At 39.2% G+C, this 15,803-nt stretch overlaps 1 protein-coding gene across 2 annotated transcripts in view; it reads right to left on the bottom strand.

Moving 5' to 3' along the window:
• LOC122841207 (laminin subunit alpha-3-like) overlaps positions 1–15,803 on the bottom strand; it is a 66,457-nt gene that overhangs the window by 24,923 nt on the left and 25,731 nt on the right. For both annotated transcript variants that reach the window (XM_044134303.1, XM_044134304.1), the window contains exons 13-40: positions 14,586–14,720; positions 14,268–14,402; positions 13,563–13,697; positions 13,323–13,375; positions 12,755–12,854; positions 11,512–11,564; positions 11,276–11,381; positions 10,532–10,631; positions 9,641–9,797; positions 8,993–9,131; positions 8,666–8,808; positions 8,360–8,463; positions 8,103–8,262; positions 7,796–7,959; positions 6,656–6,764; positions 6,450–6,547; positions 5,700–5,898; positions 5,467–5,593; positions 5,082–5,230; positions 4,449–4,564; positions 3,664–3,875; positions 3,359–3,563; positions 2,825–2,969; positions 2,599–2,739; positions 2,085–2,246; positions 940–1,041; positions 756–839; positions 241–471 (exon numbers count right to left, since the gene is read on the bottom strand). In XM_044134303.1, coding sequence (XP_043990238.1) covers positions 241–471; positions 756–839; positions 940–1,041; positions 2,085–2,246; positions 2,599–2,739; positions 2,825–2,969; positions 3,359–3,563; positions 3,664–3,875; positions 4,449–4,564; positions 5,082–5,230; positions 5,467–5,593; positions 5,700–5,898; positions 6,450–6,547; positions 6,656–6,764; positions 7,796–7,959; positions 8,103–8,262; positions 8,360–8,463; positions 8,666–8,808; positions 8,993–9,131; positions 9,641–9,797; positions 10,532–10,631; positions 11,276–11,381; positions 11,512–11,564; positions 12,755–12,854; positions 13,323–13,375; positions 13,563–13,697; positions 14,268–14,402; positions 14,586–14,720 — 3,764 coding nt within the window. The remainder of the gene's footprint in view (positions 1–240; positions 472–755; positions 840–939; positions 1,042–2,084; positions 2,247–2,598; positions 2,740–2,824; positions 2,970–3,358; positions 3,564–3,663; positions 3,876–4,448; positions 4,565–5,081; positions 5,231–5,466; positions 5,594–5,699; positions 5,899–6,449; positions 6,548–6,655; positions 6,765–7,795; positions 7,960–8,102; positions 8,263–8,359; positions 8,464–8,665; positions 8,809–8,992; positions 9,132–9,640; positions 9,798–10,531; positions 10,632–11,275; positions 11,382–11,511; positions 11,565–12,754; positions 12,855–13,322; positions 13,376–13,562; positions 13,698–14,267; positions 14,403–14,585; positions 14,721–15,803) is intronic.

Below are 15,803 nucleotides of genomic sequence, written 5' to 3'. Positions count from 1 at the left end.
TGAGCAAATTGTAAAGACGTGCGAGGAAAATTTTTTACATCACCAAAACCTACTATTTTAACAAAATATATACACTATACATACAACACATAAATAAATTATTTAAATGAATAAAAATAATAATTCTACGCTTTTAACTATTCTGAAAGCAATGACATGTGAAGATGCAAATTGCATATCTTCATGCAGTTTGCAAGCTTTTAATCTGAAATCATGGGGTGTCTGCCCAGAACTTCTCACCTCACAGGAGTCTCCGGTGTACTCAGTGGGACAAGAGCAGACTTCCACAGTGTTTGCTGGACCTCCAGTTCCTGACTCTGTCGCCTCCTCCAGGCCCACCTCCCCCAAACTGAGTCGCTGGGTCTGAGTAAAATACAGGGCTCTGATCCTCAAGCCCACCAGACCTGCCAAGACCATCATGAGCTCCTGTCTGGAGACAGGTCTGTTGGTGCCAGCATGGCGCCAGTTTCCCTGCAAACAATGAGAGCATCGGGTCAAATCGAAACAACATTGTGGAGTAGAGTGCGTTCAAGAAAAACACTGAACGTATCCTACTGTGTATTGAAGTCTGCAATATATCCTTTATCATTTTTGTTTGATTTTTGTTCCACTTCCAGTTTAAAGTTCAACATTTCAAAAACATTCTGGACCATTTTTAGGATCAATCTATATGACCCCAGATTGGTTAAACATCAGATTGTACTAAAATCCATTCTAAAATACTTACATGCAGCAGACAATATAATATATTTTACCTCCAAGAGTTGGACTCTGCCCTGGTGCACCCTGTCTGGAAGGGGAGCCTGTGATGCCACATGGATCAGGCTCATAGTCTGACCCTAAAGGAGGAGAAATAATAAAGAAGCAAATATGTCTGATTTTTAAAAATGAAAGCAAAAAGCAGGTCAGTCAGGCTGAAGTGCTGGGACCGTTACATACAGTCAGCAGAACGTCTGGTTGTCTGTCAATAAGAGTCATGCCCTCACTTGGAATCCCAAATGATTTGGACTGGTAGGTGAGGAAGCCGCCATAAGACGAAACCTAAGAATTGGTAAGGAAGAGTAAATATCTGTTATTTGAATGAGATTTCAGAAAATAGACTAAAATTTCAGGAAAATGCAATGTGTATGAAATAATGGACAATTTCTCCTTAATACCTGAATTTATATTCGATTGCACAAAAAAATATTATGTCTGTTTTTGGTGACAATCAGATATGAATTTAATAAGGGGTTATGTATTTGAACATTGCACCTACAATTAGTATGAATTTAGGCATGATGGTAATTAGATTCACAAAATTTCTTTGCTCATTTTAACAATTTGTAATCAATGTTGCAAACTGAATTTCAACACATTTATTGAACAATCATTGATGTTCATCCTATAGTGTTTCATATACATCCCTCTTATAACAAATAAATATTGCATTATTTGTTATTAAATATGTACTTTTATAAATATTATCTTCATCATTATTTCTATGCAATCTTAAGTAATCCTTTCATTCAGAGATGGATAATCAAAATGCATGCACAGAATTATTGTTTCTTCATACCAATATTACACATTTCCATTCCTTCGTTGCCTAGTCTCACTAATACCCAAAATTGAAAATAAGTTTTCAAATTTGCCCACATGTTGTCTATTCTGATCCGTCATGTGTAGAAGACATTAATAAGCCTAAATATATTTTTATTGCATAACCTAGATCAAAGTTAAGATTATTTACATTAAAAATATCCGCTTCCACCTGTAGTTCACACTTCAACCACTAGATTATCGCAGCACTTTTAGTAGTATCTCTAGAATGAGAGGCATATAAAGCAACATTTGTAATATTTATACACCCCCTGACTGTATACATAACAAAACAGGAATGGTGTTAATTAGCTTCACTAGTCCATAAAGGAAAATTTGCATGTTAAGTTGAATTGTACCAAATAGATATAAGCTGAGACAATATACTGAAGACACATCTTCAGTACTAAAATACCATCCATTTTCCCTTTTCTGTGCAACAGCACCGACATTGTGAAATTCAGCTCTTCATGGGCACAGTGTTTCAGGATGAGCTGACTTACCCTGTCTCCCAAGTAGGACTGTGGCGCCACCCAGTGTAGAGTTTGAACTGTAGCAGGAAGCTCCTGAATGTCAGCCACTGCTGTGTTACTGATAGCGTTCAGCACTGAAGGAACCTCCTCCCTGTCGGGGCTTTCCAAACGCCAGCCAAGCATCTCAACAAACTAACGACAGGAAATTTGAGGAGTAAAGCTACAGGAGTTATAGTGTACTATAGTAAATAGTAAATACTATGTTCATAATGGCTTTCTGTGCTTTAATCTTACAGAACAGTGTTTCTTTGGAAGACCAGAGACTATGCTTGTGAAGAATCTTCACTTTTCAAAAAGTAAAATATGAAAGTAAACTAAAAGGTACCATGGCACGCAATGATTTGTTTTATTGGTGATGTTGTTTTCTTACAATAGCTCTAATTAAATAGTTAATATTGTACTTCTTACAGACTTTCACTCATAAAACTCTGCAAAGGATGTGTCTTATAATGGTAAGACATGCAGTTTCTGGAGGTAATCCAACCTTTCCTCGCCGTTTGTTGGAGCTCCGACACTGGTTGGTCGCTTCAAAGCAGAAGCAGCTGGAGCAGCCGAGGAGGTTCGACGGATCAAAGTAGAAGGAGCCTTCCCGGCACGTATCACACCTGACACCGTCAACGTTTTTCTGTAGGGATGAACAGTCGGAACAGGAAGGTATAAAAACTAATCAAAAGAGTTTCTAAATCAGTGGTTTGTTGAGCTGAACTCACCTTACAGAGACACCTGCCTGTGTCTGGGTGGCACACCTCGGCTGTGACTCCTCCCCGGTTGCATTCACAGGGCAGACAGTCGGGAAAGCGATAGTAGCCCTGAGCGCAGCGATCACACTGTCGGCCTCCGATACGAGGTTTGCAGCTGCACAAAATACGCAGAAGCATCCAAAAATTTGCATATATATATATAAATGCCTTTTAGTATTCTTTATTGTATGTTGTCTCATCAAACTATTTACTCTTGAGATCCACTGACAAAGATTCAGAGAGTAAACTACAATATATTCAGGTATTTCTGTATAATTGACATTTTAGCTCCCTGCAGCTTTCAGCTTTTTACAAGGACATTCCTTCCAATAGAGTGGCAGTGCTTAAGAAAGTTACAATGCAACAAGTCCAAAAAAGAAAAGAAAAAAGGCTGTTTCCTGTTTTATTTACTAGTGTTTTGTTTGCATATTTTATTTAGCGCTTAAGAATGGACATTTAAGAGTTTGTACATAGAATAACTCATATTAACCATGCACTGGTTACCTGCACTGTCCAGTAACAGCGTCACACTGAAGCCCTGCATTGACATTCACTCCGGTTGGAGAGCAGCCACAGCTCTCGCAGCCCAGTAAAGGGTGATAGCTAAACGTCTGATACTGGCACGTATCACAGGTTGGTTTCACTGTCTGAGGGGGACAGATGCAGCGCCCAGTCACTTCATCGCACAGTCGCCGACTGCATTCACATGCTGCAAAATGACAATGGGAAATACCCAGAACATTAAAGTGGGATGTGTGTATTTGCTGTGTTTCCTCAGATGTTTGAGCCAAAAGCTAAAAATCCTTCACGTTTGCAGTAGGGAAAGCCATAGTATCCAGTGGCACATTTGTTGCACTGCCTCCCGATAACGTGCTGCCTGCAGGGACACTGTCCTCCAACAGGATCGCACTCGGCCCCCGTTGAGCCGGACTTATCGCAGTCGCAGGGAAGGGCGCCGTCGTTGTAAGCTGCAACAAGAGCGCGGGCCGAATCTCTGCAAAACTGGGATGAGGTTCTAGGTCTGCCAAATGACAACCATATATAGAAAAATTAACAAAAACAAAAAAAGATCCCTCTTTCAAATAAAATAACAGTTTAATACTTGACAACCATAGCTAGTGGGCACCATTTATAAATCTCCTTCCAATACTAAAAGTTGTTTCTAAAGACGTTTGACCACATTAGAATATTAATAACCATATAACAAATAATTATATAAAAGTGTTGTTAATAGTGAATTAAGTTCAGGTTACAGATATTCAGATAAATAAATATATTGTATAAAAAGATATATTAGTTTGTTTTTTCCACTGTCTGACATTAAACCTGATTCTGATAGTTAGAATTTCCAACATTTTTCTATTTTCTACCTGCCAGAATGATAGGATAATTATGATGATGTTTTTATTTTACTTTCTACAAATTCTGATTTTCACATGCAGTTTTACATGGAAGATTACAAAGCCACTATTCATCATTCATTAAATAGAAGTAATTTCTGTAATCCCAACTGGCACAAGCAAGAAACATTTTGTCTAATTTAACATCAGACAGGAAAAAAGTGCAAGCCGTTTTTCCTAGATTGGATACCTACTCAATATGGAAGCCTTCACTTGTGCATCGTTTTATGAAATCTGCAGACTTGTCAAGTGGCTTCTCTTGCAGGTGCTCCGGAGAGTAACTACTATCAGGAACCAGCACAATATAATCCTAAATAAGTAGAAAAATAAAAATAAAAAAAAAGTATAAACAATCCGTCTTGCAATAGGGCACTAAATAATTTTTGTAGTCACACACAGTACAGACCAAAAGTTTGGACACACCTTCTAATTGAGTTCAGTTAGAAGGTGTGTCCAGACTTTTGGTCTGTACTTTACATGTTTTTCTACTGATAGTTTCAACAGACAAAAAAATAAAATATTCTGAGCATGCAAACAAAGCTGAACCTGTCCCCTGTCTACACGGCCTCTTATATAAAGCTTTGTGGGGTTGCCAGGTAGAAAACAGTCCCTTCATTGTTGTTCTAGGAGATATGGCATAACACTGAGGAGAGAGGACCACTGTGTGCCAAATCCACAACCCGAGCTACTGCACTCTCTGAAAACCTGCAGATTTTACAAGTGCATGTCTTGCAAACTTTGTTGATATTTTTTTTTTATTTTCTTCTTGAATGTAAAGATTTGCTTGAGTTACTGTAAAAAAAAAAATAATAAAAAAATACACTGACCAAAACAAGGGTCTTCCCATGTGGCACAATGACAGAAATGCTGGGTGGCTGCGCAGAATTCCTGTAAAAGTCGAGAGCGATGCGGCCTTCGGCGACAACAACCTCCCTGCAGCCTGAAACTGCTGGGCAGAATGTGGCATTTATCTCACCTGGAGGGGAAGATAGCTTCTCGGTTAGACAATATGCTGCTCGACAATTTATTTCTCTACAAACCCTTCTATAATTTTAAATCTTTAAGCATTGGATGATCTTGTCATGAGGTCAAGTATGTAATCTGATTTTAAGAAGGAATTAGCAGATAACTGCCAGAGCAAACACTAGTTACAAATCAAAATTAAATTAAATTTAATCAGATCAGACTCAAACTCTTTCCCAAAAAACTCACCTTTCCACATAAGACCTGCATTTATTCGCACTTCCACCGGGAAGGAGGCGTGTTCAGGCTGATGGTAATGCACCACAACAACATACCGACCCGGGAGAGGAACCGCTGGAGTAAAACTGATCTCAGTCTAGGCGAGACACCAGAATTTACAACTAGGATCCTGCCTGCTGTACATCCAGGCAGGATGATGCTCAACATGATGACAGGCAGATCAAAATATTTGACCCAGATACCTGAGGGAATTTAAGTACTGTCCCGTCACTCTGAGGATCATGGACTGAGAACAAGCTGGACTGTCTTTTCTGCCTCCAATCTTCACTCTTGCCCTGTTGGAGAGCCGCTGCGAGTATGGATGACAGCTGTCCATCACGGGTGGCATACAGAATCCAGGATGAGGACGGCTTGTCAAACCGCCGTTGAACACAGTGTCGACTGTAAACATCAAACAGTAACAAATTATTAAGGCAAGTCCTGTTTGCCAAGCACCAGTGCAAAGCAATCAGGACAGCAAGAATCTGGCTCACATAAAGGAGGGCTGCTCATTGAACAAAAGGGCTGTGATGCGATAGCTGTGTTTGCTCTCAGGTAAGTTCCATCGTTTCTATTTGTTTACATTATTTTCCACCTGAACATTCAAGTCCATTCATGGTCAACACCACAGCTGCACACAGACAGCTGGAAGATCTGTGACATCCAAGTTGCTTATTAGTTTTAGTGTCAGTAAAGTTAGAATGACAGATGTTCTGAAGCTCATCTTTAGCACAAAAACCTTGGCCAAGTTGGAGGAATGCTTGTATTAACACCTGGAGAACAGATGTGCAGTTATGCTGTTGGGTCTGACCTAGCAACCAGCATGGTCCAAATTACAACTTACAGTCATGGATGTTACGTTGAAAAGCTTGAACCATGTTTTTTCAGTAACATGCATGAGCCATTTAATAAAAATTACATTAAATGTAGGTCACATGACCTAAAGTACTGACCTGTCCTGAGTGAAGCGACCATGAGTGGAGACACACAGCACTTTAGGCTCCACATACTCCAGAGAGAACTCTTCTGCTGGCACTGCATAGATCTTATACTAAAAAGGAAAACAGGTGTGTTCACAATATTATGCTGATTCTTAAAAAAAAAAGAAGAAGAAAATAAGGAATTTTTCTACATGTCTTCAGGAAACAAATTGTCTCACCAGAAGGAATGACATTGTAGAAGTTTGCAGAAGAATCTCCGTCCTGTGAGACAGCTGCAGCATGGCCACTTGATTTCTGTTGTCTACTGCAACACTCCGGCACAAAGTGCTGCACGGGTTAGTGAAAAATAGGATTTTAGTAGAAAAAAAACAACAACATTTTCCTTGTACAAGTTTTCATATGCCTCCAACTTTCTTACAACTTATTACATTAAAACCACAAATTTCCACTTATTTTATTGGGATTTATTGTGGTAGGAGAACACAAAGTCAAGCATTAATATGAAGTTGAATGAAAATGATACAAGGTGATTTGTTTTTAACAAATGAATAAAAAAATTTGTGTCTCCAATAGATTTTTCTTCCAGGATTTCCATTCATTTATCTCTATTCATATTGTCAGGAGGACTCTGATCAGTTTATTGCTCCCCTGCCGGAGAAAAGCATCACCAATGCATAGCGCTGCCCTCAGCGTTGTTACGCTGCAGGCTGGCATGTCTGGCTCAGTTTAACCTTTCTCCTACAAACAGTGTTTTGGATGCAGAGCTTGAGGTCATATTTCTGTTTCATCTGAACGAGTTTCTGTTTCTTGAATAAGTTTTCCGTTTCCCTAAATGGCATTTTGCAAAATGCAAAAGGCAGGTTTGAGGTTGTGCCACATTGATTCATTTATAGATGATTGATTGAGCAGCTCTCCATAACCTTCCTGTGACTTTAAACATCTCCATGGCTTTATCCCTGGTGGCTGCTGTGTTTCTTGGTCTTAGTGTAATTATGGTGTTTATGTTCTCTGACAAACTTTACAGTTTTTACAGAACATTTATTCTGAGAACCGACTACAAACAGATGAAGTTTATTTACTGAAAACTCCTGAAAACAGATGGATTTTGCTTATGGGTGTGAAATCAAATGCATGTAACCATGTTTTGAAAACATTTGTGTAAAGCAATTCATGCATCATTGTCCTTCCACTTGATAAATATGCACGACTATGGTGTTGTAACATAATTAAATGTGGAAAATTGTAAGGGTTACGAAGAGTTTTGTAAAACACTTTGTTATAAGACACAATAATTATCAAAATGACCACAATTCTGATGTTAAAGATGTTATGAAAGACACAAACACATGAAAACACACCTAAAAACACAACTATAAATATTGGCTCTAGCCATGATCTGGATCCCTGATTGTCCAGTGATGAATATGTTGACGTTCTGGGCAGTGTCCATCTCACTGGCATACTCCAGAATGAGGGTATACAGGCCTGAGTGAGGCACACGAAGACTGAGCTCCAGACGAGACTGAAACACACAGAACATGCATGATATTAAGAGGTCCTATAAAATCTTATTTGCTCCAAATGTCCTTTTATGAAATTTACTTCAAAATATGATTGCCAGATTAGTTTTGCATTAAGCTTAGAGTCACAGATGTGAGTCTGAACCTGTCTCTTGTTGAGAGCTGCCATGTCTGGGTGATCTGGAGTGGGACGCCGCACATGCACCTGTCTCCTCTTCCTCTGCCCACTCGGGGTGGACAGCCTGCCCTGTGTGGCGAGCACAGAGCTGAAACCGTCCAGGGTGATGTGCTTGTGCAGCAGACAGCTTAAAAAAAAAAAAAACACGAAGAGAACAAAGATGACTTCATTATGCTAGCGAAGAAGAGGTTTAAGAGAAAGTACAGGGATAGGAAGAGGATTACTTTTCATCCTTGTTTGCAGTGTGTAAGTATGTGCACGGCTGAGTGACTTCTTCTTTCAGCAGAGAGGCTTCGTAGTAATCTCGAGGCAGCAGCACTAAATAATCCTGAAGTGGGAAGATAAAAATTTCACATATTTCATTTCGGTCACATTTATCAAGGTTTCCATATGCTTACCACCTTGAACTTTTAAACACTTTCTCATAATTTTGATGTCATTAAACTGAATTTGACGTGTTGCTCTGTGATGAACTACTGACCCACCAGGCACATCTTTTTTCACCAGGCAAATGTTATCCAGACACTCACCAGAAGAACTCCCTCAGCCCTTATATGAATGATCCATTTCCCAGGATTTAATGCATAAGGTTCAGTGAAGCCCTCTCCTGGGACGGTGACAAAGGACGGGGATGATCTCGGAGGAAATATCACTTCCTTACTCTGAACTTCCCCTGCAGAGCACCAAGCACAGATATCATAAACTCCAGCAGAGCTGACATAAATACTCAGAGCTAATAAACCATTTGCTCACATAAATGTCAGAAAGGAAATGTTTCACTTCTTAAATGATGGGTTAGATTTTACAGCTGGATGGAGGAATGAGGAAATTGAATACTATGTCAGAGGCAGTCTTACCTGCAGTGCCTCTGCTATTTGTAGCCTCGATGCTACCAGTCACACTGACGCTGTTGGGGTTAATGAACCGCAGAACCACATGGAAAAAATTCTGCCGCCCCTTTTTCGGATCAACATGCACTGTTACCCTGGCTTCACTCTGCAGGGACGACAGTCACACACTGATTCCAGTGACACAAGTTTGGATAGACAATGAGTCAGTGGTGTTAGGTGGAGAGATGAAAGGCAGGCGGGAAGGTTAAGCAAACAGAACGGGTTAGTCAACAGACAGCGAGCGAGGCAAAGAAAGCAAAGCGGGCCCCCTTCACTTACAGTCACAGCAAGACTCAGAGTCAGGTTCATCCACCACCAAGATCCGGCCTTTGACTCGGACTCTCCCCTTGTTTTGGGAAGTGGAGTAGCGTAACATAATGTGGAAGGGTCCAGGAAAGCCAAGGCTAAGTATTAGAATCACCTCCGGCTGAGGACAGAGAGTGTTAGTTCTAAGAGCTGATGTTCTCCCACATCAGCAGTGAAAAAACAGGACACCGAGTGATTATTTGTGCACAGGCAAAAGCAGAAAATTTATCGTGAGACCGAAAATCGCCACAGTCTGCTGTAATTGTCACATATACACCACGTACAAAGCAGCAATGAGAATGGGCGAACCTGAGCAGGTGACATTACAGCATAACCTCTCCAGCTGAACTCTGGGAACTCTTGGGGGTTAAAACCAAAGCGGACTGGTCGAGAATTTGGTGTTGTGCCATCCTCCACCTCAAACTTCAACTGGTGCAGAGATGGGAAAAAGTGACCAGGGAAAGGCCTGGTGAGAGTAAAATGACAAATATTTTCTCACTCTTGGAGTATTTTCAGATTTTATGACATTATCAATGTAGTTTATTGAGATATTATCTTATATCCCAAAACAAAGTAGTACAGTCATGTAAAGTGCAGTGAAAATATCAAGTTTCACTAAATCTTTTGTAAATTAAAACCTTTAATTTAGTCAAGTGTCACATGACTTGAGAATCTTTTGACATGACAGCTATTAGTAATGCTCTCCACAAGTCTGACCTTAATAGAAGAATGACTAGCTATTGTCAGAAGAAACCCATAGTGGTTCCTATATGCAGTTAGACACCAGGGACGTGGGAGAAACAGCAAATATAAACAAGGATAAACTCTGATCAGATGAAATTAAATAAAATGTCTTGAGCTAGATGCTTTGAGTAGGACAACTACCCTAAATATACAGTTACATCTACAATGAACTAATTCATTTAAAAGTTTAGTCATGTGTTTGAATGGCCTAGTCAAAGTCTAACAAAATGTTTTTGGAAAAGCTTCAAAATGAAGCTTTATTGCAAAGAAGAATGATGTTCTTTACAATAAGTCACATAAAATCTCAATGAAATACACTGAAGTCTGTGATTTTACCATGATAACATTTAAATAAGTTCAAACAGCATTAAAACTTTATCAATTCCCTTTATATTATCACAATGTACTGATGTTGTATTTCATTACTATTTTTTTTAAAATGGAGCCACAGCTTACTCTGCACACGTACGGCCAGTTACATTCTCCCGACACTGACATTGTCCAGAGGTCTGATGACATGTCATGCCAACAGCACCTCCTAAATCACACTGACAAGCTGAAAGAGAGAGAAGACAAAATTAAACAATTTACTGAAAGAGAGTAAATCAACACCAGACTAAAAAACAATGGCTTCTGGCAGAAACATTTTATTTTCTAACTCAAAGCCCTGGTTCATTTATTTACCTAATTCTAATTGAATGAAAACCTTGGAGTGAACTAGAATAAAAAGAAATAGTTTGTGTTTCTTTTATCTTGTACTTTTTCTAACACTTTGTAACTTACATAAAACTCATTATATTCATACGGCTATCAATCCTGCTTTTTATGATTTGTGAAACTATGTTCACCACTTTTACTCCAACTTTATTTACTAAAAGACATGCAAAGCTTTGAGTGAAATATCTTTTTCTACTTCACTCAGTAAAGTAAATTTAAGAAAACAGAAAGCTAATCAACAACAACAACAACAACAAAGCCTGTTGTATTTATTGTAACTGCTCCTCAAGATCTCCTCCGCTTTGATTTTTAACTCATTCCTTCTTCGTTCACTTTATGTGACAGAATGTTGTCCTTTGTGATCATCCAGATCTGACATCATACTTTCCAGTTCAAATAGAAAACCTACAACTGTATTTTCACATGTGCTTCAACAGAATTGAGAGTGGCATGTGAAGCTGATGTCTCACAAAGACATCTTACCTTGACAGCCAAAGTATTTCTTTTTTTGCAGCAGATAGTATCCATCTTTGCAAGAGTCACATGCATTACTGCAGACATTTGGCTTACAGTGACACTGTCCATCTCTCTGCAAAACACATCAAGGAGGAAAAATCAATTTTACATCGTTGCAAGTGCAATGTTGTCAAACAGAGACAGTGTCGTGTGCACAGAGAGGCACTGTGTCTATGTGTGTGTATGCTTTTAAATATACCCACCTGCTCACACTCTCCAACACCGCTCAGTGTCCCTTTCAGATCACACTGACATTCTGGAATGAAAAAAATAAGACAGGCTAGGGCAGGGGCTGGGAAATGTAACAGGGAAAAACTGTGAATAGGCTCTGATTACAGGGTTTTGTAACAGCCACAGGTGTAACACAACAACCCCAAAGCTCTTCAGCTTCAAAGAAATGGAGGTCAAAAGGTCTTACAGAGCTTTTTCATTCACTGATTGCAGCCCATAAAAAAAAAAAGAAAAAAAAAACTTTCTCTGAATGTTTAGCTACTTTCAACCAGAGGCATTCTTCAGATATCAAAAGTGTGTGTTGCAAATGATTTCAGGAAGAGCGGCAGAGACATTAATCAGGCAAGAGAGCAAACCTGTAACATGAGAGCAACGTCTGGAGAATGCTTGGAGTTGCTTTCCACATAATGGGAGCAACCATATCTTCCCCATGAGAGCTACATTTAGCTGATTAAAGCACACTTTTTGAAGAGTCAAAATATGGACGAATCTAAACTGAGCAGGAGATGTTTAAAAATATCATCTGGTAATAAAATGTCACATTTAAGCTTAAGAATGTTCCCAGGATTTTGCTAATTTTATGTGCGATTTTCCCGTTTCTCCCTGAGAAGCAGAAAAACAGTCTGGCCTTGGTGACAGCAGCATGTTGACACAGTCACTACGTCAAACGGGTGAAGGCTCAGATCAGTATCTTATCAGGCTTCTTCAGGCAATAAAACAATCCGAAGAAAAATGTGAGCAGCGAACAAAAAAAAAAAAAAACACTGCTGGAAATATATGTGTAACTTTGGAGCCCTTTTTTGCAAATAGTACACCAAATAATCCTTTTGTTCTAGATTCAATGCCAGAAGCTGCTGGTGGCTGCAAATAATCTAAACTTGGTCAGGATGAAATTTTAATTTTCTCTGAATTAAAATAGTCCATCAAAGATCTAAATTCAATTGATAAGCTGCAGATGACCAAAATTTCAACTTTTGATAAAAGTAATTCAGTCCAGGCCTGTAGAGCTGGTAGAGACGTAACAAACATCTGCTGCCGTAATTGGAGGGAGAAGTGGCTCCACCAATTATTGTTTGTCAAGGGCTGAACGTACATGTGCTTCTTTGTGTCGATCAATCATACAAAATTCTAATAAAATGAAGTTAATGTGTAATGTGAAAACATGTTTGAATACTTTTGCAGTACATTGAACAACAATGGTTACTGGTTACCCACCTGTGCATCCACGAGGGTTGTCTGCAGCTAGGTTCCAGTAGAGAGGTTTACACCTGTCACACAGGGTTCCTTCTACATTGGCTCGACAGCGGCAGATGCCCTGAAAACAGCAGATAAGAAATCTGTGAGGTGTTGAGACAGGCTGCTGCTGCAGTCCGGGTTACATCTGCTCACTATCATACAGATTAAATCAGACACGAGGGCCTGCGTTCTGTGTTACAGAGTAAGTGTTGTGACATGAAAATTGGCTTTTCTCTCACTCTTTGAGAGAAAAGTGACTTTATAACTTTATAAGCAGAATCACTTGAGCAGCCGAGAGTTGCTTCGTGCGATTGTTGTTTCTTCCGTTTTGAGATGGAAATGGAAGGAAGTCTCTTTTTCCGTGTTTGATTACATGTGTGTTTTGTGGGACTAGCCTTACTTTGTTGTGCAGTTTAATATCTGGGCCAAAGTTCATCCATGTTATCAGCTGTGGGACAGTAAATCTATTCAAATTCACCACCCTGGATTTGGCAGTAACCAATGGAAATTTAGTAAACATAGATTCAGTCTATAGCAAGTAAGTTACCGATAGAGGACTGGGCACTTCGGATCCATCTGGGTTACAAACTCTGATGGACTCTGAAAAATAAAACAAATGCCCTCAATAGAAAATTTACGATAAAATAACTTCCGTATGAATACATGCAAAGTTATTATTGAAACGTACCAAAAATCACCCAAACTACATTCTTGTTCATTTAAACTGCATCTGATTCTGCTCAAATCTTAAATGTTTAGTGTGTACAGTGGGTTCACTTGTGTTTACCCGAGCACTGGGGAAACCTGAGTCCAGATGCACAGCGGTCACACTGCTGGCCCACCACACCTGGCAAACAGAGGCATTCGCCTGATAATGCGTTGCATCCAGTTCCATATGAACCCTCCGACGAACACCGACAGGCTGGGGATAGCAAACAAGCAGAAATTCAGCTGCAAATACTTTTAAGATTCTTCTTAAGATCTTTATTTTATTAATTATATTTTGCTAGGTGAGTCCCAGTTGTCAAATGCAGCATTCAACATTTAGTTTTTATATAAACTCATCATTGGCATAAATCTAAAAGTAACTTTGGACTTTTGTACCTTAAAATTGGTCTGTGTCTCTTTAAGAAGCTCCTGTTCTTTCTGACACTTTGCATAAAAACAAAACATAAAAATAATGTCTCCAAATTTTAATGTTTACAACTGTTCTTAGGAGCGTTGGACTACATAGTTCATGTGCCAAGCTTAGCAGACTTCCAGTTCCATCAGGTGTTTGCTAATTGCTGCTGCTACTCTGAAGGAGCTACATGGGGAGGGAGGGTTGCTCAGTAGAGCAGAAATTTGGCTGGAGACTGTAGCTCCAAGGAAGAATCTGCAAACATGCATGAACAAATCAAAGCAACACTCCAGGTATGTTTTAGATGAAGGAATTACAATATAAATAAGAAAAAGTTCCATGTTTGATCAGGATCAAACCAACAACACTTACCAGCACAGTCTGGATATCCATAGAAACCTGGTGCACACTGGTCACACTCAAGGCCTTGATAGTTGGGAAGGCAGTTACACTGACCATTCGGACTGCACATGCTTTCAGCAACCCCAGCTCCTCCACAACGACATGCTGAGGACAGATACATGTCATCATAGCCTAAGTGGAGATTTACATTCAAAATCTTTTCACATTGCTAGAAAAGATCCAGACTTTCTTCAAAGGTTTACTATATTTCATGGCATCCTTTGGCTATCTCTTTCAAAATGAAAACTAATAATAGCAATATATTTTTTGGGATGGGGGTCCTCTCACCCTGACAGTTTGGGAAGGCGTAGTATCCAGGTTCACAACGGTCGCACCGCTCCCCCTCCACGCCCCAACGGCAGAGGCAGCGCCCATAAACATCACAAATGGCATCCACTGTCCCTCTGTAGTCACAAATGCATGCTGCAGACAAATACAGTGGAAACATTATTTTCACAATAAGAACAAATTCCTCTGCAGGTGTCAAGTTTGCTAAAAGCTATATTTATATTTGTTTTGCACAACCCCACATGGTGTTGTTTTGTGAATAGGCTTGGCACTAAGAATCCACCAGAGAGATTCCCACTGTTTTTCTTCCTACTGAAGTAATAAAATCTGCTTCGTAAAAGCAACACTCAGTTCACACGATAAAAGAACTGATGGGTTAAAGGATTATTTAAAGTTTGTTTATGTTCTTTGAAGAGTTGGATAACTAAAAATGACAGAGGTTAAAGGGTTTTCTTAAAATTGTGGTTCCCAGCTTATACTAAATCAGAAAAGGGGCCATAACTAATATTAGCCTGGTGAGTTCTTACTGGAAACTCCCAAAGGATTGGTGCTATAATAAGAGGGCAAATCTTTTTGGACCATCAGAATGTTACGCTCATTTTATCTGCAGCCCAGTAACATGTCAGTATCCCACCAGTATCTACGTTCCACGACCAAAATCAGCAACAAGTGGTTTGTTTCTTGAACGCACATCCAACTTGATTGTTTGAAAAATATATATAGCGTATTTCTAGCAAAAATATAGACAAAATAATAGCTAAAGTTGACTTAATCTGATCTTGCAAGTTCAAAACGTGGTCAAGAAAACTCATTTTACAAAACCTCCCACTGTTACACTGTATCTTTGACCCTCTGGTGTGTTCTTAATCTCTTAAATTAATGGGAGCGTCTATTTACTGTGGCAACACAGTAATCTAAATAATTCCAAATATTAAAAAAATTACAGATTTTGGTTCCAAGCTAACTTAAGTATATTCTAACTGTCTAGAGAAAAAAGACTACGGTAAACTGATTTACAAAAATTCTACATAAGTGGCCACGATTAATCCCAAGCATGAGATTCAAGCATCAACCTCACACATATACACATTTACACCTCAATCTAAATGATCTCCACTGTTGGAGCTAAATGATCTCCAACAGTGGAGATGTTTAACTTATTAACATTTAACTGTTAATAAGTTAAATGTTCTTATTAACATTTAACTCAAGAGCAAA

The sequence above is a fragment of the Gambusia affinis genome, linkage group LG12 (assembly GCF_019740435.1).
Source record: "Gambusia affinis linkage group LG12, SWU_Gaff_1.0, whole genome shotgun sequence".
NCBI classification, from domain to species: domain Eukaryota; kingdom Metazoa; phylum Chordata; class Actinopteri; order Cyprinodontiformes; family Poeciliidae; genus Gambusia; species Gambusia affinis.
This window is presented reverse-complemented; position numbering and strand designations above follow the sequence as displayed.